Source organism: Dendrobium catenatum, unplaced genomic scaffold, assembly GCF_001605985.2.
Source record: "Dendrobium catenatum unplaced genomic scaffold, ASM160598v2 original_scaffold_224352, whole genome shotgun sequence".
NCBI lineage: Eukaryota > Viridiplantae > Streptophyta > Magnoliopsida > Asparagales > Orchidaceae > Dendrobium > Dendrobium catenatum.
Genome location: NW_021542761.1, coordinates 121,699 through 147,312, shown reverse-complemented (window position 1 = coordinate 147,312; position 25,614 = coordinate 121,699). Strand labels below are relative to the sequence as shown.

The window sequence follows — 25,614 nt, the reverse complement described above, 5'->3', positions numbered from 1 at the left end:
TATCCCAAACGAAGCCTTAACGTGAACTGCTTAAGGAAAAGTTTAGAAATTTAGAATTATTTTATTTTTTTGCCTCAATATAGTATGATTATCTGGCTAATCTTAAAGATTAGTCAGGCAGTTTTGAAGGGGGGAAGATAGAAACTTCTATGTGTTTTTTTTTATTTTGCACTGCTTTTACGGCATCATCACAAGCAATGATATTGATTGAGTGATGACTAAGAACTTCTTAGACAATGAGGTTATTTAGTGCTGTTATTTTTTATTATGTTATGCTATTATTTATAGTTTAGGGGGAGTTTAATTTATTTTTAAAAAATATTGAGTAAAGAAAAATAGTGTAAAAAAGACAATGTGGTTAATTATTTAGAATAATTTGGATGAATATATAACAAATGCAAATAAATATTTTTTTTATCTAATTTAAAGTAAAATGACTATAATGTGAAGCATAATAATAGTGGTGACTCCTGAGCGAAGACGAGTAGTGAAGGGTGGGCCCTACAGCTTTGGGCGGAAATAGAGAGGAAAAAAATTTGTCTTATATAAATAGAGAGAGGAAAAAAAAAAAAAAGATCAGAGTGCAAAAAAAGTTGTATTATATAAAAATTGCATAATTTGAGCTTACCCCTTGGCTCTCTATATATATGAATTTGCTATGGGGATTAAGCATTATAGAATTAATTACATATATGAATATAGAAAAATAAGAGAAAAATACATTTGTGTATGCAGATTAGATTATCTAACATAGTTAAGTTGTATGTCAAGCTTCTAATAAATCATTGGTTTAATGTGTTGTTGTGGGCTAGAATATACGCGGCGTACGTCTTAGCGTTGCATGGATATCCAGTTCACACACAGATAAGACAATATTTTTTATGTGGAAAATCCTAGAAAGGGGAAAAAACATGGGGCCTAGCCCAGTTGAAAAGATTCCACTCTAATTTGAGTTGAGTACATTGGACTGACTCGTCCTTAAGGACGATCATATTACAAATGTCAACAATATGGTTGAAGTTTATTGTCAAATCTGGAGTCACTTGGAAGTTAGGGCGTTAGTTAGTAATCTGGCAGTGCTCAGGCCCTTAAGTGGTGGTCCAGCGAAGTTCAACCACTCATGTGATGGTCTGACAAAACTTCGGGGCTTAGGGAGTGGTCCGGCGGAGCTCAGGGCCTCAAGTGGTGGTTTGGCGGAGATGAGAGCCGCAAGCGGTGGTTTGATGGAGCTTAGGGCCTCAATTGGTGGTCCAACGGAGGTGGGGGCCTCAAGTGGTGATCTGGCAAGGGTGATGGCCTCAAGTGGTGGTCTGGCGAGGGTGAAGGCCTCAAGTGGTGGTCCGGCTAGGGTGAGGAACTCAAGTGGTGTTTCGGTGGAGCAACAACGTCAGGCGGTGGTCGAGGAGCAAGAAGGTAAGAGCAATCTCCGATCTCTCTCTTGAATTCTCTAGCTTGGGGTCCCCTTTTAAGATAAAGGAGGGGTCTATTATAGATTTATGGAGTGGCGTGGCCCGTAAATAAATGAGAGATCAAGGGTAAATGGTGAGTGGTTGGATGGACGGAGAATGTTGAATCCCTGATCATGGACTGTTTGATGGACATTTGAATGTCTTAGTGATGTCGGAATTTAGTGATCTTGGGCTCGTTGGATTCGTCTCGTAGAGACACTCGATTCGACTATAAGCATGTTATGTTTGGAAATCGTTTGGTAATCCAAATAGTGGTTCCAAACTTCCAACAGTACTTCTAATCCTTGATTTGGACCCGTTTGGGCTCGGATTGGGTTGGATTTGGTGTCGTTGGGTTCGTATTCTCAAGACGCTTATTTCGACTATAAGTTTGCTTAAATCGGAGTTTGGATGGTCCAAATATTTATTTCAGAAGTTTCCAACTTGATTTTGCATTGAGATTTGTGCCAATCAAGAAAATTTTTTTGATGACGTATCATGTGTATTGATACGTTATAAAAAAACTATTTTGATCGGGCACGAATCTCGAGGCAAAAATCATGTCATAAAACTTTAAAAATTAATTATGGGATCACCTGAACTCCGATTTTAATAAACTTATAGTCGAACTGAGCGTCTCGGAAATACGAACCCAATGATACCAAATTCGGCTCAATCCGAGCCCAAATGAGTCCAAATCATGGACCCAAATCGCTATTGGAAGCTTAGTACCACTGTTTGAGTTACCAAACATGATATTCTTATAGTCGAATAGAGCGGCTTGACGAGACAAATCCAACAAGCCCAAGATCACTAAATTTCAACATCATTAAAGCCTTCAAATGTCTGACGAACTGTGTGTGATCAAGGGATTCAATATCGACCGTCCATCCAACCACTCCTCATTTACCCTTGATCTCTCACCTATTTACGTGACATGCCACTCAAAAAAATCTATAAATAGACCCCTCATTTCTCTTGAAAGGAGATCGAAGCAAAAAGAGAAGAAGAGAAGAGAAGGAAGAAGCACCACCTCGACCACCGCCGGAGTTTCGCCGGACCACCGCCAGACCTTTGCCGGACCACCACATGAGGCCATAGCCTTCGTCGGACCACCACTTGAGGCCCTCACCTCCGTCGGACCACCATCTGACGCCGTTGCTCCGCCGGACCACCGCCTGACGCCGTTGCTCCACCGGACTACCACTTGAGGCCCTTACCTCCGCCGGACCACCGCCTGACGTAGTGTAAAACCCTTAAAAAGCTGATTTTTTAGTGCTGTTAGTCCGGACGAACTGGCCTTAGTCCTGGACGAACTGAAGAAATTGTGAAGAAATCTGTCAATTTCGTCTGGACGAACCTGTAAGGGTCGGGACGAACCGAACAGAGAGCATCGTCCAGGGACGAAATAATTGGAATTAATTTTTGTCTGTACGATCCGTGTCCAGAGGAGTTCGTCCCGGGATGATCTGGGCATCGTCCTGGACGATCCTGCTTGATAAGTATCGGATTTTAGATATTTTGGAAATATTTTGAGAGAGAGAGAAAGAGAAGGCAGGAGAGAGAAAGAGAAGGAAAGAGAAGGAAAAACTTGATTTTGGAGGCCGCGGAGCGCATTTCGTCCGACGACGCAGTTGGAAGATTTGTTTGTCTCAAAGTAAGGACTCCGAATCCTATTTCTGATTTCGAAGACTTTGAGTTTTGATAATTCTGTGATCAGTTTTGTGTTTCCGTTACCGAATAACGCGCATAATTTTGTAATGACGAAAGTTTTACCGCACAACTTTTGATATGTTTTTTATATGTTATTTCTGCACGATTTGAATATTTTCTGTAAAGTTTCTACCGATTATTTTGAGTTCTGTGCGATTTTTATCGAATAGAAATTATCAGGATGTTGAAAAATGTTGCTTCAGTACAATAAAAGTCTTATATTGTTGTTTTCCATGATTTGTGGTAATTTGATAAATTTTTGAATTTGTGATTTCTGTGTACATTCCGTGTACTGCTATTATGCCGCCGATTTCTCGTATGACTTCTGATTTTCTGAATTGATGATTTGAATGATTGAATATGCATATGAATGTGAATATATGATTGAAAATATATTACCATTAATGAAAGACAAGTGAAGACTGGTTGAACCGTTGGTTGGAGATTTACTTGACCTGTACAGGATGGTGGGCCGACGGGCTTTCCTTTAAAAAGGGTTTGGCGATATCCTCTATTGATCATTGATACAACGATTGAGAATCATAAGGTGATTATTATGCCGACGGGCACAGAGTGACGACTCTTATTGAGCCAATAAAAATATTTATGGATTCTACAACAGCACTATGGATTTCTACAACAGCACTATGGATTATCGACTTGAAAAACGCCTTAATAGCCAGTGATTGTACTTGTTCAGTAAGACTATTATATTGAATTGCATGTGTATGGTATTGTCCTTATGATCTCATTATGGATTTTATTGATATTGACTTGTATGGATTTCCTGATATGAATTGATCTATTGATTACTGATTGATTTATTGATTACCCTACGCATAATTGATATTGATGGATTTTATTGACGGATTTATTGTTAGTGAATGGATTTATTGATTTATTGATATGAACGGATTTATTGTATTGAATTGATTTATTATTGAATGGATTTACTGACAGATTTACGGGTTTACTGTTACTGTACGATTTCATTGATATTGCGTGTTATTCATGTCACTACATACCGACACCGATATGGATACAGATACTGATATTATTGATTCATCGATATTATGGATTCATTGATTCATGGATACTATTAATACTACAGATTCTGATACTGATACTACAGATTCACTGATACATTGATTCATTGTATTGATTTTTATAGCACGTGATTATTGATGTATTGATTTGCTTGATTGTTGATTTATTGATTTATATGATTTTATTGATTTGATTTCTACTGTTCACTGATTCTATCATTGATGATTTTGGGATTCTATTGTTTATGCATTGATTTATGTTTATGTACTGATTTCCGTATATGCATAGACTCACGGATCATGTGCAACTGATTGTTATGGATTTTATAGATTGACATGTATATTGTTTTAGTACCGTGCTTTGATTTTAGTTGTAGGCTTTGGTGACCTGCTGGGCTTTTTGAAGCTTATTATATGTGGTTAACAATTTCAGGTCAGAGCAAAGGAGCAGGAACTGTGGTTGATCAAGACTGTCGACAAATGACAAATCCTTTCACTATGGATGCCTAGGGCATCACACGCAGTTGCTCAGTCGGACCACCACTTGAGGCCCTCGCCTCCGCCGGACCACCTCCTGACGTCGTTACTCCGCCAGACCACCACTTGAGGCCCTCACCTCAACCAGACCACTGCTTGACGTCGTTGCTTCGCCGGACCACCACTTGAGGCCCTTACCTCTGTCGTACCACCACTTAAGTCCCTGTGGTCCACCAGGCCACCACCTGAGGCCCGGACTTCCTTCAAACCACCAGTTAAGGCCCTGTGCTCTACCAGGCCACCACCTGACGCCCGGACTTCTATCGAATTGCAACCTGACGCCCGAACTTCTGCTAGACCATCACTTGACGTTCGAACTTCTACTGGAGTACTGCCCCCTGACAACGGTCTTTTAGACCCCGGTCTCCTGCCAAAAAACGGTCTTTCTGACCCCAATCTCCTGCCGACTACGATCCTTCTAACCTCCGTCTCCTACTATAGTCCTTCCGACCTCTATCGTCATATAACGGTCTTTCTAACTCTGGTCTCCTTCCGACTACGGTCCTTCTGACCTCCGTCCCTTACTATGGTCCTTCCGACCTCCATTAACAGACAACGGTCTTTCTGACCTTGGTCTCCTGCCAATTATGGTCCTTCCGACATCCATCTCCAGACAACGGTCTTTCTGACCCCGGTCTCCTGCCGACTACGGTTCTACTGACCTTCGTCGCCTACTATTGTCCTTCCGACATCCATCAACAGACAACGCTCTTTTTGACCCCGGTCTTCTGCCGACTACGGTTCTTCTGACCTTCGTCGCCTACTATGGTCCTTCCGACCTCCATCCACAAACAACGGTCTTTCTGACCCCGGTCTCCTGCAGACTACGGTCATTCTGACCTCCGTCGCCTATTATGGTCCTTCCAACCTCCATTAAGAGACAATGATCTTTCTGACCCCGGTCTCCTGCCGACTATGGTCCTTCCGACTTACATCGCCAGACAACGGTCTTTCTGACCTCTGTCTCTTGCCGACTACGGTCCTTCCGACCTCCATCACCGATAATGACCATTCCAACTAAACAAACATGTTTATGTTGATTATTGTAACTCCCACCATGTAATGCGCTCTATATGATGTACATTTGTAACATCAAGCCAAGGCCTTCTCCCTAAGAAGGGTCTTATTTGTAATCGACTGCAAATACTAGTGGATTCATTCAAACTAGGCCAGGCCCCGTGGTTTTTCTCCCTTTTCATGTGTTTTCCACGTAAAAACTCTGGTGTCTCTTATGAACGTTACACACTCACTTATCTGATTGTGTGCTGGATTTTCGTACAATGCTAAGACGTTAAACTATTTATTTCTCTACCGCCGCGAATACTCCAGGACGCAACATGTATTAATTAATAGTCATAAATTTGTTTTTCCTTAAGCAGTTGTCAGGGATGACAACATAGATAAAAGAAGCTAGGAAGGACTAATAGGCCATACTTGCATGACAAGTTGAGTTGTTAAATCATAATCGCTTGCTTGAAGCAAGTACTGCTGTAAGCTGGAAAGCCATTTTCGAGTTGAGATCAAGTAAATTTTATTATCTTGGCTTGAATTCGTTTGATTTAGCCTTAACAAGGCCAACTGAACTTGAACCGAATTTATGGATATGTGGATACACATGAATATATGGCACAATTAGTTGTGCAAGAATGTGAATTTATTAACCAATAACTAGGGGTGTCAATTCGGGTCAACGGGTCGGGTTCGGGTCGAATCCGAAACTGACACGGCATTGTTCGGGTCAACCCTAACCAGACCCGTTTTTTAAAAAACAGGTCAGATTTTCGGACCCGAACCGACCCGAATTGACATGAATGATCCGAAGTTGACCTAAAATTGGTAGTTTTGGGGTCAAAATCGGGTCAATCTTCGATTTTCAAGTCAAAATCGGGTCAAAAAATGGGGCAATCTCGGGTTTCCGAGTCAAATAGGAGTTTTCGTGTCAATTTCGGATCATTTTTGAGTCATTTTTTGGTTGCTGGGTCAACTCGACCCGACCCGATTTTTAAAACGGGTTGATTTGTTGAACCCGAATCGGACCCGTTTCGGGTCCGGGTTGACCCTAACTTGGATTTTTCCGGGTCGAGTTCGAGTCGTGTCAAAAATTGACACCCCTGCCAATAACAAATTACATAAATTATATTTACCTTAAATAAATTGTAAAACTTCTAGTTAAATTTCATGAATTTATGGATAAATCAAAAATTAAAATGTTATCATAATAAAATTAAAATAATCAAACATGACAGGGTGGTTGAGATGACTTCCAAATATTTAAATGAAATATTTCAAAATATTTTACTTTTGAAACACAGAAACCCAAACACCAAAATTATTGTACTAAAAGGTAAAATAAAGATGTGTTTTCCCACACTTTCTTTTCATGTTTTTTTTTTTTAATTATGCACATATGCAATATTGAAATGCATATATTTAAAAATTTTAAAATTATTTAGCTGGCCATAAATCAAATGCAATGATTTTTTTTTCTTAGTTAGGATGCATTCTAAATTCATATAAAATATCTAATCATGTAACTTAGATTTAAAAGTATTTCTTTAATTATTTATATAAAACACAAATATTAAAATATATTTAAATAATTTTAAATTCATCATAATATAGTTAATATAAGAACAATCAAACACATATTTTTTATATTATTTTTTTTTCTAAATTTAAGGGTTGTTTGGGATATCTTTATCACTACTTTATGATTTTAGACAACAACTACAATTTCATTTTACTACTATTTTCTTGCTATTTTATCACTGGTTTTTAAAATTTTCTATGAGGAAAAGTTATTTTTTACAACAAAAATAGATAAGTTGTTTTTACCACAGTAACTTTATAACCAACTTTATATAAAGTTCTAGTCCTCCCAAACAGACCCTGAAAAGACAGATTGTTTCTGCCATTGAATGTTCAAATTAATGGTGACTTGCATTAAGTTAGGTGAGAAAATGGCTCCCTTAAGAATTAATTATTATGTGCGAACGTCAAACGCCGTCCGGAGACCAACAAGAATGATCCTTCGATACTGCTTGGAACCGCGGCTCGAAACTGCTCGGTACCGCTGACGTGGCTCTGTATTTGATTCGCCTTTGAACGTAGAGCTGCGTCTAGCCTCCCCACAGAATAATTTATCTCTCTTAAGAAAGTGATAAATGAATATGCTTATTTAAGATGCTTTATTTTATTTTACGTAAGAGTAGTTAGTTGTTAATTGTTAGGACCTCCACTTCATTATGTAATTTTATAAAAATATATTTCAGGCTGCTAAATATTTAAAGTAGAATATTTTGATCCATAAAAAAAAAACATATATTTATTTTGAAATCAAAATAATATATGCATATATAATTATTTACATTTTATATTATATCCATTTTAACCAAAAAAACTGATCATAATGTCTTGAGTAATTTTTTTTTTTTTTAGTTGGTAACTTATGAGAAGACTCAACACCTAACATCAGATCTATTAAGTAGCCTATGCTTAAGAAATGCTTCTACATATTTATTAATTCAATGGCTAATAACCCTAATAATAATATAATATAATAGTTATATTATTTCTTATTCATATTTCTATAATGCTTCAGATACATGCAATATATATATCTATATATATATATTCAAAATGATGCAGCTATGATAGATGCCTGCTCGTGCAAGCATGATGAAGTTCTATTGGCTTTTAATATTAGAGAATATTTGATGAGCCTCACTCCACCATTGAAGATAAATAAGACCTCACAAAGGCCTAACAAGAGACATTTATATAGGTGTGAACTGTGAAGGATATTGCTCAAATTAGGCTACATTAAATAATAATAATAATAATAATAATAAGTTAATATTAATAATTAAACATAAATAAGTAATTTTGAAAATGCGGAGAACTCCTATCCACAAGAACACGAATGCATGCATGTCACTGATTGAGTCAAAAAAGTGCAAGAGAAAAAGGAAAAGCTTTATGATTGATTGCAATAACTTGCATAGCATCATTGCTTCTCTAAATCATACAGTGAATATGTCATATTTTTGAAGGTTAGATTTTTTATCATCTCTCCCATTCCATTTATTATTGCCACTATCACGTGGCCATGTCCACAATCCTCTACTTTTAAAGCTTAACATTTCCTATATTTTGAGGTCATATTTTAGATTTTATTGGGATTTATATTGATGAGGAAAGCTTTAGCATTTCCTATATTAATTTTGCATTTTATTAAATGGAATGCCCTAACTCTCTTACGTTACATCTCTTTGTTAGAGCTATTTATAGATCTTAAGTAGGCTGCATTAAATCTAAAGCCTGACGCTGATATCATCCTCCTGGGGAGTTGATGGGATTGTGCGCTGATCATCCTCTTGGGGAGTTGATGGCTCGGTCTTCTATGATGTCCCACTTGTCATGACAACATTTATCTAGATCATAAGAGATAATGTGATTACAATTATCTTATGTCATAATGCTGGCATTAAAGTTGTTAAAGATGTCATTTTTAGTTTCACGAGACTAGAGGATTGTAATCCTCTACAAAACTTTGGTTTTTTTTCTTCCTCTCTCTACCAATTGATATGGAAAGGATGAAAGCAGATGTGAGAGAGAAAATATAAAATTAGATAAACACTCTCCTAAATGCCTAAATCTAAGAGAACATATATGGAGAAAGGCTCAAGTCACGGTTTATACTCTTTAGATAAGAGATGCCTTCTAGCTTTACATAAATGAATTTATAATCATGATGTCGAGTCTCAATGTTGTGCAATAAATGTTGAGGCTCAATAAATTAAGAAAGATGAATCTTACAATATCCCCCTATGAAAAAATATTATTTGAATGCATACAAATGCTGTTTATGCACAAAAAATCAACATTATAAAAGAATTGGTAGTCATATGGGTGCATCAGAAATAGGCATGAATGTGGTGGAATTTTGTCGTACATGTATTAGATAATCAGATATACATGAAAGCTAGATGTATGGATGCTCGAGATGTCAATAAGTGTTATATAGATGCGATAAGTCATGGAAATGTTGGCCTACAAGCTAAGGATTTTGGAAGAAGTCTATAATTTGTGAGACTATATTGTCAAGTAGAAGTTCATTGCATGTAAGTTTGTGGGTAAAGTTATAGATGATCATCGCCACTCAAAAAGTTGTAGCATGCAATTTTATTAGAGATGGTGTCCCTTAAAAGAGAATTTATTCTGTGTGGAGATCGGAAACAGAACGCTGTCTGAAGACCAATTATAATGCGCCATATTAGCAGTACCGTGCCGCGGTACTGAGCGTATCCAGCCACAATACCGAGCAATGAGTGACGTGGAGCATTCTGATTGGCCTCCAGATAGTATTTGACACCCGCATAGAATAATTAATCCTCTTAAAGACTTATGAGGCTTAAATTTATATAAAAAAATTAAATGAAATATTACCACATGCATACCATCTAGAACTTAGAATCTTAGTTAGATCTCTAGTTCGAAAAATTTTCCCTCCTAGCAAGTGAAGGCCGGATTAAAAAAAAAAAATCTTAGATTTAGAGCCCACCCACTAATAAAAAAAAGGCGAGAAAGCGGATGGTCTGGACTCTGGTAGCCTAAAAATACTTCTTAGAGCTCGCTCTCCTTTCCCTGTCAGCTTGTACCTGCAGCCGTGTAGCTCGGGTTGATGCACGACGAGCGTCTACTCTCCGTTCTTGGGTCCCTATCTGCTCTCTTCTACCGCTCTTCCTCTGCTCCTGATCTCCATGGCTTCCGGTAGCTACAGGAACGGAACTCCCAAGACAACTAAGCCCGACCGCTCAACTTCCTCCACCTACACCACTCCCAAGCCCACTGCTAAGTCACGTGTTGCCGCCGGAGGTGGCGCTAACGTCCGCCGCAGTAGCGCTGTGCCGCTCATCGCCAAGGATGACGCCGGAGGTCAGTGTACCTCTTTAGTCCTTTTAAGCTCATAGTGCTTTGAGATCTGGTTAATAGACGACCCTGTAGATAGTTTACGTATTTCTTGGTTGGATAATCTTGCGGATTGCTTCGTTGGTGTGATTTTAGCTAGGTTCATGCAGGATCTGTGGGCGCTTAGAGCGGTTCGGTCGGCTTGCCTATGATGGCTTGCGTTTTGGGGGCATTGCTCTTGTTTTTGGAGATTAAAGCTCTAAGTAAATCCTTAGATATTCTCTTGATGTAGGGAGTCGTGTCGTTGTGGATGGATACTGGAATGTTGTGGTAGGGTAGGGCTTTTGGATAAAATCGAAGAGCCTGGCTTGTGTCTGACGCGGAATTTAGAAGGAACAGGTTTGACGATTTTAAACACATCAATTGAGTTCAATCTGAGGCTGCAGATGCAAATCATGCAACCATGAATTAGTTAAGTTGACATATGAGATATTTTTAAGGTAAATATTTCCAAACTTCATGCGCACAATGTACCCGAGTTACTGTTGGAGGTGAATGAAAACGGGTGTGTGTTGCCCTTCAGTCATAAAAATCTGCTTTAGGGAAATCGTTTGTTGAGTTCATCCTTTGATTGCAACAGTGCATGTTCGTGCTTATCAATGCTTTGGGGGAAATTATTACATCTGGAAACTAGTCAATATCAGGGTGATAAATTGAATAGATATATTTTTTTTCTTCAAACCAACCCAGCCCGAGAAACCCGATAGCAACTGGCGGGAATTTTATGTTTGGAGATGGCAAGGAAGGCTTTCCTTCTTACCCTTTCCTCTTTTCATCGTGAGACTAGAAAGAAATTTAAATCGAAATGCTGGAAACTGGAGAACGATGATACTTTAAATTTGTTTTAGAAATATTGAAGGAAGACCGACGGGAACGATGAATGATGAAGATATTGATATTTTCTCTTTGGTAGGTTTGGTAATTTTGAACTTAGGATTTAGGCTAATATTATGTTAGATGTAAATTTAGCTGCATGTGGTTTCATTGAACTTTTTTTTATAAGGATAAGGGAAATTATGGTTTGTGTGAGCGTAGCTTGGATATTCTTTCTTTCTTGATGATAATGTTTTTTATGAAGTATAGAAAATGAGCAATGGCCAGATTATCATGGATACTATAAAATACATATATTATTTATTTTACACTGCTTTTTAAGACTCATATTATTGTAAAATATATAGTTCATTGTCATTTATGCTATTGCTATATTATATAGTTCCTTATCATTAATCCAACTTTTTATGAGACTCCTTTGTAGTAGCCCTAGATAAGCATGAAACTATGCCAACTAATCCAACATTTTGGTCAAATAAGGTCATCAATTTCATTTCTTCACTGGTGACAATCCTTGAGTCATTGATATCGATACGATCATCTTACATAGATCTCCATCAACACTAATTTTGAATTTCTGAGATCCCATTGAACCGTTCATTGCGGCAAGGGCATGCTAGTTTGACATGATTTTTAGAGTTGATGGGGTTTCATTCTCCACTATTCAATCGATTGAATGATGAAATTTCCCTTGATCAAAGGAATTTTGATTTGACATGAATCTCCAAGGTCGCTTGGCTCATCTAACCATTGTATAAATCATCCAAGTACCAAAACACACTTTATCCAAGAGTTTAAAAATATCTCCAAGGGGGCTCGGAAAGGTTCTGATTCTTTTTTTCATTCCTTAATGGAGCGCTGCTAAATTAGTTTAGACTTATCGTTACCTTTTGGCTCATTTACTAATTTGAGTCTTGGAGGTCCTTCTCAGTTAGGGCCTTGACATTGTTTTTTTTTTCTTGTTTGCACGTATTTAGGAAAAGAGCCTGGGCTAAAGGAGGTCTCCTTCGAGAACATTGACTGGCTTAAGGTCTAAATTATTTGGAATTTATTTTCTTCTAATAATCTTTAATTTTTTAATTTGATTACTAATACAATGATCATTAGAATGCCTTATACGGTCTAGCTGAAGATCATACCTTTTTGTATTCTTGCACATCTCAATAAAAAAATGAATGTTCTATAATAAACTATTTCGAACATACATCCTAGAATTGTTGTTATTGGAATCTAAATATTGTTCTTGATCATCCACACTTTACATAAACTGTATATTTTTTTCGTAATTTCTTGAACTCATGATTTTCCTCAAGAATCATGGCTCTATGGTTAACTAAAGATTTTTTTATTGTTATGTAAAAATTCTCAGTTTAAATATCTTAAAAAGTTGTTGCGGAGGCTACAACTTGATTCTTTTATCTTTAAATTGCCTATGTTTATATTGATTTCATCCTTGTTTTTGTTCATAAAATCCTGTGGTATAATTGAAACCTTTTTTTTAATGGGGAAAAAATTGGGGTTAACCTTCATGTAGTTTCTTAGGGCCACTCAATAGGAACTGTGGTTTAAGCCAGTCCTACCACTATTCAGTTGGGGCATGCGGACTGATCACACTTGCTGTATGCCTGTTTCTATATTCTCTCATATGCACAATCCCCATAATTTATTCTAAATTCTTTGATGACAGGTAGTCGGATCAGCATTAAGCCATGGCATCATCCTCTCCCACATGACATGTCCTTGCCATTAATTGTCTCAACAAGTAATAATTCATTGAATCCATTGTGAGGAATTGGCCATGGATAACAAGTAAAATTTATTATAGTAGCAAGGGATTACAAAGAAAAGAATTAATTTTGGCCATCCTATTTAAGAAATGACATTAGAATTAATTTGGATCTGAGACAGATTTTAACTACACAAAGGCCTTGTTAGTAATGTTCTTCAGCTGTTTTACTTCTAAAAAATCCAGTGTATGAAATTTTGTGTGTGATGAATCTGTTATTACGAGCGATATGCTGCAGTGGTTATATGCACTATACATGCTGAGCAATTGATTCATCTCCGAAAGAGCAGCGGTGACTTCATTTCATATCGAATCTCACAGAAAAACATTTTCCAACATTGCCTAAGACGGCTAACATCATTGACTAGATTTATCAAGAATATCTAGTGTTTGGAGCTCTGCCATGGCTTCTGGGAATTTTTATTGGAATATGTGAACAAAAAATATGCCATTTGCAAGCGCTCTTAATCATGATGTTATTTATAAGTCTTAGCTTTGTTTGCAATAGTGTTGTTGGATTGAAGATAACCACACGTATATTGGAAGCTTCACTGAAGTTTGATATGCATCTTAGAAACAGGAAAAAATTATTAAATATTTAAAATTTGTTTTGGTTGCCTTTATGTTGATCAAGGTTCCTGTTTCTCATCCTGTTGTCAGTCCCAGGGAGAGTTCGAGTTGCTGTAAGACTTAGGCCTCAGAATTCAGAGGAGTTGGTAGCTGATGCTGATTTTGCTGATTGTGTTGAATTACAGTCCGAGGTTCTTTCACGAACATTTACCTTTTTACCTTTTTACGAGATGTGAAAAGAAAATCTTTGGTTTGCATTTAATATATTCAATATTAAAGTTTTCTTTATATTTTGCTATCATGCAGCTTAAAAGGTTAAAGCTCCGTAAAAATAATTGGGAGTCAGAAACATATGAATTTGATGAAGTGCTTACTGAATCAGCCTCACAAAAACGTGTTTATGAGGTTGTTGCCAAACCAGTCGTTGAGGTATAGATTTAATTCCAATGATTGCTTATTATGTTTTATTGTTTTCATCCTAAGTAGCTTTAAAGATGTGTCTTTATAGAGCTTGGTGCTTATTTTTTTTTAAAATGATTTCTATACATAATACTGCCTCTATATAAAATTATAATTAATGAAGTGCACATATATTAACTTGCTTATTACTGTATTTTTTGTTTTTGATCTTTTGATAGCCATCCCTGATTGTAAGTATTTTGATTCCAATATTCTGTTGATAAGTTTGTTGTCAACATTTATAAAATAGTGTCTTATTTATTTTTAAATGTTCTTTTTATAAAATAGCATCTTAATAGGATAAAGACTTGTTATTGTTATTGTATGATCATATGATGAGGTTTATGTCATTATGATGAATGAGATAGTGAGATAACAAATCAAGTCCAAGAGGAAGATGCTGCTACAAGTGAAGGATGATTTAGGGATAAAGGATGATTTGGCAGAAGGAAAATGCCTACAGAAGAGAAATAGAATCAACTTGGGGAAGCTGCAACAACAACAACAATAAACCTTTATCCCACTATGTGGGGTCAGCTACATGAATCCTTTTTTTCCATTGTGTCATGTTAAGAATCAAATTCTCATTTAAATCTAATAAAGACATGTCATTTCTAATATTTTCTAACAAAGTCTTTTTAAGTCTTCCTCTACCTTTCTTAACATAAGTCAAATATAATACATCAACTTTCCTAATCGGGTCATCAGAAGACCGCCGTTTTATGTGACCAAACCATCTTAGGTGATTCTCTCTAATATTATCTTTCGCTAGAGCTACTCCAACCTTTTCACGTATATGCTCATTTTATATCCTATCTCTAAGAGTAAAGCCACTCATCCACTTGAGCATCCTCATCTCTGAAACACTTAACTCAATATTTTGCTTCTCTTTTAATGACCAACATTCTACACCATAAAGCATTGCAAATCTCACCACCATCTTATAGAATTTTCCCTTAAGTTTGAGGTTGACTTTTCTATCACACAACAAGCCGGATGCATTCCTCCACTTAAACCATGTAACTTGAATTCTGCTAATAATATCCCTATCTATTTCACCATTGTTGACCTAAAACCTCCATTCAGACCCAACCGTCAACCCCACGATCACCCATGACCTCACAAACCATCACTCACGACAAAACTTCCTCACATGATAGAAGGCATTCACACTCATACACTCTAAGAGCCGTAGGAAATCGCCAGGAAATTAGGTGACTTACCTCTGCTCCCGCTGAAGCTCGTCGGGCTCGTCTTCTTTGCGCCATTCAACTCCGACCAAGACTCCTCTACAATCAAGCAGGTCGAGTTTCCAACCCTAGCCTTCATCCTACTCTTCACCGTCGCCTCAAACTCGACACCAATCCGGCGAACCCTCTGCACCGACGATGCCCGATGTCAAGCCAAATGCGACCAGCCGCCAACTCCGGGCTAACCCGCCGCCGACCAAGGATCTGCCGTTGAACTCGCCGACTGCCGAACCCCTGCTCGCTGGACCGACGCCTGCCTGCCCTAACCCGTCCATCCCTGTTTCCGATTCGGGCCCTCTCTCCCTCTGTTTATATATATATATATATATATATATATATATATATATACAATTGTCAATTGGAGCTTCATACATGATTCCAGGACCTGACAACATCCCGAAGCCCTCAGCTGTTGACTATCTTTTGCTAGGCGGATTGAAAGGCAAGTGCCCTCCTCAACTGCGGGGAGGAGGCGCTAGAAGGTTGCCGGATTTTCGAGGGGGAATAAAAATATTTTTAAAATCAGTAAAATCACTCAATCGGCAATTATCCGCAATCAAAATCAACAATCGTCACAAGGACCTGAGACTAATTGCGGACCTGACAACGTCCCTAAGCCCTCGCGCATTGACTGTTCTTTCTGGCTGGGCGGATTGAAAGGGTAAGTTCCCTCCCTAACCTCCTTTCAACGGTGAGGTGACGCCGGAAGGTTGCCAAATTGAAAACTAACAAAGACCTCACATAATACTCTTATTTTTGGTTGCATTAAGAAGCTTAGAGAAAAAACAAAGAATCAAAATGTATGATCACATTTTAAGATATTTTGAATGTGTGAATGGAGGCCCTTGGCTTATTAAAATTAATTTGAAGACTTAGCACTTTCATGAATCTAGCTTATGATTTATTTGGTGGATCATAATATATAAGAAATCACGGCATTATAGCTTTGTCAATATAGCTCAATTTCTAATTGTGCTTGAGGTATCATTTTGGTGGGGATCGTAATATATTAGAAAATCACGGCATTTATACTTTATCATATAACTCAATTTTCCATTGTGCTTTAGTATATCTGGTGGGGATCGATCCGAAATAAAAGTAATAATGCTCTACTTCTAACCTATACTTGAAGCAATCAACACTAAAGAAGGTTGTTCAATAATTTAAAGATCAGTTCAAATGATGAAAATTATAAAACATGTCTCCTATAATCAAGAGGAGTTGATCATAGACCACATCTCCTTCCCAAAAACTTTTCAAAAGACTAAGCATTAATATTTTTGTTTGCCCAGCCTATAATACTCTTGTCTGTTAATGAATACATATTAGTGCTGGCCATATGATTGAGTGTGATACCACATGCAAGGAGCTTCTTAAGAAAATTAAAAAGTAAATGACAACGGAAATTTTCAATTCAAATATCTTAATTGAGATAGCAGGGAAATCATTAAGAAATCGTCGTTAATAACTAGCTTATGGCGAAGAAGTATGCGTAATTAACCAAAAACTCATGGATAAACACGATGTAGCAACACCAAAAGCTAATTATACAAAATCCGTAATTTAAACTTAAAGAAGATTCACCTGGGGATAACCACTCAACTAAACTAGGCTTAGCGGAGAGAGAATTTCAACACACCAAACGATTCACGAGGAAGGTTGCAAGACCATGGATCTTGAGCCACGAAAGGTGCCGGTGGTGGAGGAAACACGGGCGGCGTGCTTTCAATAGCTGCACACTCGTAATCTTCGAATCCTCGTCTATGATGTCGATGAGTGCTGGGTGGATGCGGTCAGAGGTTCTCCACCGTTTCTCGAATCCAACCTCGACGTCAAAGAGTAGGGAGTAGCAGGTGGGGGAATATGTCCCTCGTCGTTCGAGGCGACCAATCCACTGTCAACTTCGAGATCCGCCATGCTAGTTGGCGTTGTAGAATTTCAGTAAAAGAGGGTTAGGGTGAGGTAGTAGGAGGACTCCTTGTCTTGAGAGAAGGAGGTGAAGCGGGGAGAGCAAACCCGCGGGATTTCACAGGAGAGGTGGGAGGCGGTCCAAGAGGAGGAGCTTAGGGTTTGAAATTGCAATCCTAGTTAATTCCCTAATTAAATCTGAAATAAATTTCAGAATTAATGATGTTTGGAGGGAATTAAATTAGGATTTGAATTTGATTTCAAATAGGAGAGGGGCTATAATAGGAAACAACAAGGGGAAAGCCCATGAAAGGGGTCCGGTGGTCAATAGAGAGAGGGAGAGATTTGAAAACTTAAAACTGAAATTAGATTTCAGTTTTAAGTAAATTAGGAGGGAAAATTGATGTTGAGTTAATTCCTAATTCAAGAGAAATCAATGCCTTAATGGAGCATTAATGGGGCTCCATCCAAGCATGTGGCCGGCGGCTTCTAGAAGGGGGAACTTGGTGTGGGTGTAAGTGGGTGGCTTCCAAAATTGCATACATGATGTTTGAAAAGAGCTAAAACAAAATCCATTTGAAATTGAAATTCATCAGGAAAACGAATTCAAAACTTTCCTAATTTGGAAATTCTAAATTAGGAAAGATTTTGACATTCGAAATTCGAACTTCAAAATTTGGATTCGAATGGAAGAGGAGATTGGATCAATGGTTGGAAAATTCTCGGCCGGATGGTGGTGGTAGGATGGCCGGCGGCTAAGGGGAGAGTTGAGGTGGGCGGGTTGGAGAGAGAGAGGGGAAATCGGGTATGGGGGATAGGCCACGAGCCACGGACTCTTCCAATGACTGATGGGTGTTGCGTTTCGCCCTCACCTTGGGCTCTCACTCTCCTTTCTAACTCTCCACGAGAAGAAGAAGACAAGGAATTCAAAACAAATTTTCATTCATAAACTTCATTACCCCCATACAATAGCAAATGACCCCTATATATAGTTCTCGAAGTACAAGTAAAATAAAAGCAGAAATAATGACTAAATCGCCCTCGGGGCCCCAACATGACTCAACCCACACACAAGGGTATAATAGGAATACAAGAAACTGAAAATGCATAAACAACTAAAAATATAAGCTCTGAATCGTGGCCATCGATCTGCGATGTCTCCGGCGATACACATGTTTGAACCGTTGATCGATGACCTCATCACATATATTACTAGAAATGGTATCGTTTATAGAGTTTCATGCGTATATTAAATAAATGCCCTCAAAACATGATGCTCCCTTAGAGGAACTGTTAATACTCTAATTACCAAAAGAAATTCATTGAAAATTCTTTTCTAATTTTTTAAATGACTCATGGCGGATAGATCTGTTGAATGTAAATTGGCATAACACTTAGCATACCCTTGGGAAGTGTTAAGTTTATCTCCTTGAGATAATATTCTTTGTTCCCTACCAGAAAAGCTTCATCTTCACTTCAATGATCATTCACTATTATAAAATAAAAATTTTAGAATCACTATGTAGTGGAGAAATAGCTTTTATTCTTGTACATCAACTATCTGGAAATGTACTCTTCAAATCTGTGTTTTGATGAATCCAATGTTTGATTTATCCTTCTTTGCATCATCAATATTCCTAAAAATATTAATTTAAATTGTGAATACCCCTCAAAGATAATGAGAAAATGGATCTGGAGTTGTTTTAATTAGGACATTTACTTTCAAATTCTGATATTTACAATGAAATTGAGCTGAGTGTTCGTTGCTTAAAAGTATCCTTTGAGATTGCCTGAAGAAAGATTTCTTGAGTGTTGCACAAAGACTCTACAATTACTAGATTACTTCGTCACATGCCTGGCAAGATATAACTAGTTTAAATAGCATTGCTCGTCGCTCAAACGGGTTCTAATTCATTCAACAATTTTATTCTACACAACCAACCTTCAATGTTTTGAGCATCCCATGCTTTATTTATTCAACTTTGCGAATCTATCAACATAATCAAGTTGACAACAAGAAATCTTAAATATTGAAACTTTTTTATTGTTAAAAAGTATACTCTGTTCATTATTAATGACTTATCGTAAGTGTCCAATAGAACTCTCACCACTCTATTTTATCCCCTGCATGTGCTCCGATCAACGTGTTAAAGTTACAAACACAAATATCCGAGAATGCTACGCATGGTCAAATGCTCGTTAATATAACATTCTATTTGCAAGCTAAATACAACCCTCATGTGCTTCGATCGTCACATATGATTCCTAAATCCAACGGTTCGAGAATGCTGCTCGGGTCAAATATTCAAGTCTTATCTTCATCCACTAAAGGACCAGAGTTGACCAGACTTGAATCATAAAATGCCTCCCAAATTCCTACGAAAATACAAGTGACTTTAACGTCTCCTCGGTGATGGCCGTGTTAACGCGAAATCTCAATCGGATGGGTCAAATCTTAAAACCAATAAAAGAATGAATTCTTAAAATAAAATATATCACTTAAAAAATTTAAAACTAAAACACATCCACCTTCCGCAATCGTTTGTCGGGAGTGATAAATTTGAAATTAACCTCAACTCACAAAGAATGAATGTCGTGTCGGGTGTATCACTAAGATTCATTCTCAAATAGTCTCTTCTTAGCATGGGCGTGACACGTGTCCTCTGATCGGGTGGTTTTGCCGCAAATGGTACCATTATAGTACGATCACAGCCAAAGTCCGTATGCTCCCTCACAACGTCAAACCCTTGAGTAATGAATCATATGGTATATTCGATAGGCATAAAGCTCTATGTCAGCTAAGGTGGATTTAAAGCTCTCTGTTAGCTATAAGGTGGATTCTGATCTGTCCCCTTAGATAAACACCAACCTTGATCTGTAGGGTATTCTTGGACGAAGCAACCCATGACTGCTGATAAGGTGCCTTCTATCAGATTGGATCGACTACTTTCTCTGACTAAGTAAACCAGATATCATGACAGCCCAGTATGACGGAACCATGAGATCTTGATCGGTCTCGTTCTCATTCCCTCCACCAGTTTTAAGTTTACGGTGATAAATTTTAAATCTCGAACTCCAAAATTCATATCTAAAGTTCAAACCCTAAAACTGTTGCTATTATATACTGGATTTACAACCTATGCGACCTCTTTAATAATTATCCTTAATTGAAAGTTTTCTCTTGTTATCAGGAGGGGTAATTAACTATAGGGGCTTGCGCCTATAGGAAATCAGAACTCAGATCATAAAGTCCTCACAAAATGAGGGCAAAATCTCTGGGTAGTGTCTCATCTAAAACCCAATCTGCCTTCTGAAAATTCATCCGGAACCTAAATCCGTTAAAACTCTCCGTTTTCAACAACAAAAGAAAAAGAGACTGGCGCAGAGAGGCCGGGGAGCGCAATGAAATTTTCGGAGCCCACAACCATCACTCTGAACAATAGACCCATGGTATCTAAAACGTGTATTCTTATTAATGACTTGATTGCCCAAATTCATAATACCCCACTAGATCTATTATTACTAAAATTACATTCTATATATTCAGTTTTAGATCTACTCAAATGAAAGCCTTTAGACTATAAGGTTCACATCCATAATTCAAGTTTACCTTCAACTCCCGCTCTAGTCTTATCAACAAGAAGAATATCATTAGCAAATAGCAACACCAGCGGAAAACCTCTTGCAAATTTCTAGTGAGAACATCCATTACTAAAACAAAAAAGACATGGGCTTAAGGCTGATCCTCGATGTAATCCAACTGAAATAGGGAAATACTTGGTCAAACCATCTTGTATAAGCATTATTAACCCATTTTTTTCTAAAACTCTCCATAGTACTTCTCTTGAAACTTTATCATATGCTTTCTCTAAATCAATAAATATCATATGTGGATCCTCCTTATTCTCTCTATACTTATCCATCAACTTCTAAATAAATGTATAGCTTCCATAGTAGACCTACCCGACATGAATCCAATGTGTGGAAGCAAGTGATTAAAAAAAAATGAAATAGATTGTGTTGGGTTTACCGTCTACAGTGATGGCATTGTTGGTGGCCTGATGAGTGGTGATGGCTATTCTAGGGCTGTTGAATGAGATTCTGGTTAGGATTGTTGAATTTCACATCTTTTATTACGTTACTGATTTGGAATGTTGGTTTTTATGTTCCATTTTGGAATTGCATAAATTACAAACTATAATGGTTTTTATAGTTGAAAAACCATAATTGAGCGAGGGTGTTAAAAAAACTTAGGCTAAATGGTTAGCTTTTGACTGTTTTTATTGTTTATTTGGGTTACGAGTTGCTATGTGCTCTCGCAAAGCAATATTTTACACAACATTACCCTGATTTTTCTGATATAATAGGCTTTTTGCTTGCCCGAAAAAAATATTTTAAGGTACTTTGGCCTGTGGGTAAAGTTCAGGGATAAATGGATAATCAGTTTCCAAAGTTGTGCATTAGACTTTTGTATTCCCGTTTCTTTCCTGGCACCAATACATCCCCAAATGTGAACATATTGCTCTCTTTTGTCACACTAGCCTGACACCATAGTCCTTGCTGTGCTGCTCAAATTTTCTTGTTGTTGAACTGCTAATGTTTTTGACTTTTACTTAGCATTTTATTCAACCATAAACACTTGTAACGAGGATTCAATTCTTTCTAAATAATAGTCTTATATTATACCAACATTTCCTTAATTATTTTTTGAGAGAATAGTGGAAACTCATCTTATCATCATTTTGACATGAATTGCTAATCTTTGGTCGTGAACCCTTGTCTGGTCATATTTATTTCTTTCATCAATTTTCTTAAATGCTTGAATATTATTTATTTATTTCGTGATCTCTTGTTAGTTATAATATTTAGTATTTTGATTGTTGCTTAGTATGGTTTGTGAATACGTGCAGAGGATTGTTTCACTTACCTTAACTAAACATGTCGAATAGCAAAGTGTTAATTGCACTGTCTTAGTTTGACTTAGTTTTCGATACTTACGTTTCTTTCTTATTTTCTCTCTATATCATTTGTTTATTGTTCTCTTGTGCCAACAGTTTTTGAGTGAGCTGCCTGTTGTTACCTTTGTAACGTCTTGAAACTTTTGAAGAAGCATATTTTCTTTGTATAGAGTGTTTTGGAGGGATACAATGGCACAGTTATGGCTTATGGCCAGACAGGGACTGGAAAAACCTTTACTCTTGGAAAGCTTGGAGAAGACAACATAGCGGCTCGTGGAATTATGGTGCGTGCCATGGAGGATATTCTTTCTGATACTTCTCCAACCATTGATTCTGTATCCGTCTCCTACTTTCAGGTTCTTGTTTAATTGGCCAATTTATCATCATCCATTGATCCCCCACTTCACCACATTGTCAGCTTCTTATAAATTGATGTAATGAGCTACATCTTGCTGATTTTGTTGTGGTAAGCTTTATTATAACACGAACTATCACAATTTAGCCTCTTCTTTGTTGCTTGTAGCTCTATATGGAAACGATCCAAGATCTTCTTTGTCCTGGGAATGATAACATTGCCATTGTAGAAGATCCAAAGTCAGGGGATGTGTCTATACCTGCAGCAACTGTTGTTGAAATTAGAGACCAGAGAAGTTTTTTAGAGCTCTTAAGAATAGGGGAAGCTCACCGTTTTGCTGCGAATACGAAGTTAAACACAGAATCATCTCGCAGCCATGCCATTTTAATGGTGAAGTCACATTTATTTTGATGTATGAGTGCTTATAATATGTAATCCTGTAGGCTGCACTGTGTGTTGAATATTTAAAATTGTTATTTGTTGTAAATGCTGCATTTTTTTGCTGGATCGCTGTAGGTTCATGTTAAGAGATCCATAAAGGGAAGGCATGATGGTGAAGAAGGTTTTCCTGTTGAGAACGGCCAGGCATCTTCCTTGGTCAAATCATTCAGGCCTCCAATAGTCAGGAAAAGTAAACTCGTTATTGTAGATCTTGCTGGTTCAGAGCGAATAGATAAATCAGGTATTGCTATGGATAAACATTTATCATCTAGAGTAGTTGGCCTGATATATTTCCCCGCCCCACAACTATTTCTAATTTTCGGCAAATTGAACTCCATTTGGCCAAGAAAGACATTAATGATTAAAATATACTTGCATGGAACTATGTTTAATCTTCCTTATTATTAATTATGATGAAATTGTTGGCTATACTATGGAGATGCATCCAAAAATTGATATTAGACTATTTTTCTCTGTATATTTTTGGTCTTTTCATGCATTTTTCTTGGCTTTCATCCCCGTATGTTCATGAACATTTATTTCTTATTGCTTATGCTACCATTGTTGGCAGTACTATATTCTAAAGTGCTACTAGTTTTAGTTTCTTTTAAAGAAAATATTCAAAGTACTTTACCTCTCTATGCATATTTGGTCTTTTGTCTGCTGAGATTGCGTACTTCTATATCTGAAAGGGATTATTTGATTATTGTCTTTGTAATATGTTCAATACCTGTTTGGCCAATTCTTTCCATTTCCTAGCTTCAGAATCTTCCTGGAATAGAAAGGATAAGGTTTCTTATTCTAGGTTATTTTCAGAAATTTCGGTTTTCTTTTCTTGTCAGTATATCAAAGTTCCATTATGATTTATTATGATTTTTCAAATATTTCCTCCTTGTTTCAAGCACGTAACTTTGTGATTAATACCACATTTCGCAAGCCTATTGAGGTTTCTATCTTTGGTATCCATGAGTTTCTTCCTTTTACTTATTATTGGTTTGATTTACCTACATTAGATGTATTCATATGCAGAGTCGTGGAATGCTCCTCATTTATCTCTTCCCTATTTACTTCAATTAGCTATTGAGTACTTCAGAAAGCTTTACTGATGGGAGTTTGTTTTATATATTTAAAATATTACCATTCTTGTCAGGAAGTGAGGGGCATACATTAGAAGAAGCAAAGTCCATCAATCTCTCATTGACTGCACTGGGTAAATGCATTAATGCTCTTGCAGAAAATAGCGCACATGTCCCATTTCGTGATTCCAAGCTTACAAGGTTGCTTCGGGATTCATTTGGAGGTAAGAAGCTGAAGAATTTAATATTTACTGTTAGATTTTGACTAGGCACATATTTTTCAGAACTTAATGCTGCAATTTAACGTTGTGGCCTAATCAGGAAAAAACTTAAGTAATCAATGAACTTTTTTCCAAGCAGATAAATTCTGCAGATAACATGCCCTCTCTTGAATGGAAAAGATGATATTGATTAATAACTGTGGTAGCCAAGATATTTCTTATTCTACTTGATTCATTTTTAGTTCTTATATGGATTAAATTTGAGTCACCTGTTTATCTTTTAATGATTTATATTTCAAGTACACTTCTTTGAGTTTCTGAGTCGTAATTTCCCCTAAAATGTTACTAATCAAAGTAATCATGCTAGGATTTTGTGATGGCTTATAGAAACCATTTGTAATTCTCATACTTCACATGATTTATGGACTAGCATTAAAAATCGATAAAAAATAGGCATACAATTTTGCGCCAAATGATTCAACAGTCATTATTTATTCTGTTTCTTAGGGTATTTCCTCGTGATTAGCCATGCTAACTGAAATGTCCGTCATGTTTTGGTCATGCTTCTTTTTTGGTATGTCCTCAGCCAAATAATGTGATGGGAGCACCAAATAATCCTAATGCAATTGAGTAGGCTTTGAGCATGTCAGCTCTACGCCTTAGAGAAAACATGACGTCCACATAATGAGAACTCAATTTAAGTTCAAATTATCATGTTGAACTTCTTAACTGATATAAATTTCTTAATGTAAGTATATAAATTTTTATATATATATATTGCCTTATCTTAAAATTTATATTTATATTATACGTATATTATTTTATATTATATATATTGTAGTATATGTACTGTTAGCTAAGAGTCTTAATTAATATTGTTATTTAAGTGTATATGTGCTTATTTATTCTTTTTTTATATACTTATTTGCTTAAAAAACAAAAGAAAAGAAAAAAAAAAAAGAGGATTCTCCAAAAAAAAAAAGAAGAAGAAGAAAGGGAAAAAAAAAAAAAGAGAGAGAAAAAAAAAAAAAAAAAAAAAAAA

The 25,614-nt window shown here is 36.9% G+C and overlaps 1 protein-coding gene across 4 annotated transcripts in view; it reads left to right on the top strand.

The window, feature by feature from the left end:
• The first annotated feature begins 10,323 nt into the window (after positions 1–10,323).
• Positions 10,324–25,614, top strand: part of LOC110100540 (kinesin-like protein KIN-UB) — a 58,668-nt gene continuing 43,377 nt past the window's right edge. Inside the window, exons 1-7 of one of the 4 annotated variants that reach the window (XM_028692535.1) lie at positions 10,324–10,681; positions 13,995–14,095; positions 14,211–14,333; positions 22,650–22,835; positions 23,003–23,224; positions 23,351–23,516; positions 24,426–24,575. In XM_028692535.1, the coding sequence (XP_028548368.1) occupies positions 10,507–10,681; positions 13,995–14,095; positions 14,211–14,333; positions 22,650–22,835; positions 23,003–23,224; positions 23,351–23,516; positions 24,426–24,575 (1,123 nt within the window). In that variant the 5' untranslated portion in view covers positions 10,324–10,506. Of the gene's footprint in view, positions 10,682–13,994; positions 14,096–14,210; positions 14,334–22,575; positions 22,836–23,002; positions 23,225–23,350; positions 23,517–24,425; positions 24,576–25,614 lie in introns of those variants that run through there. The other 3 variants (XM_020828087.2, XM_020828086.2, XM_028692536.1) reach the window with 3 other exon arrangements.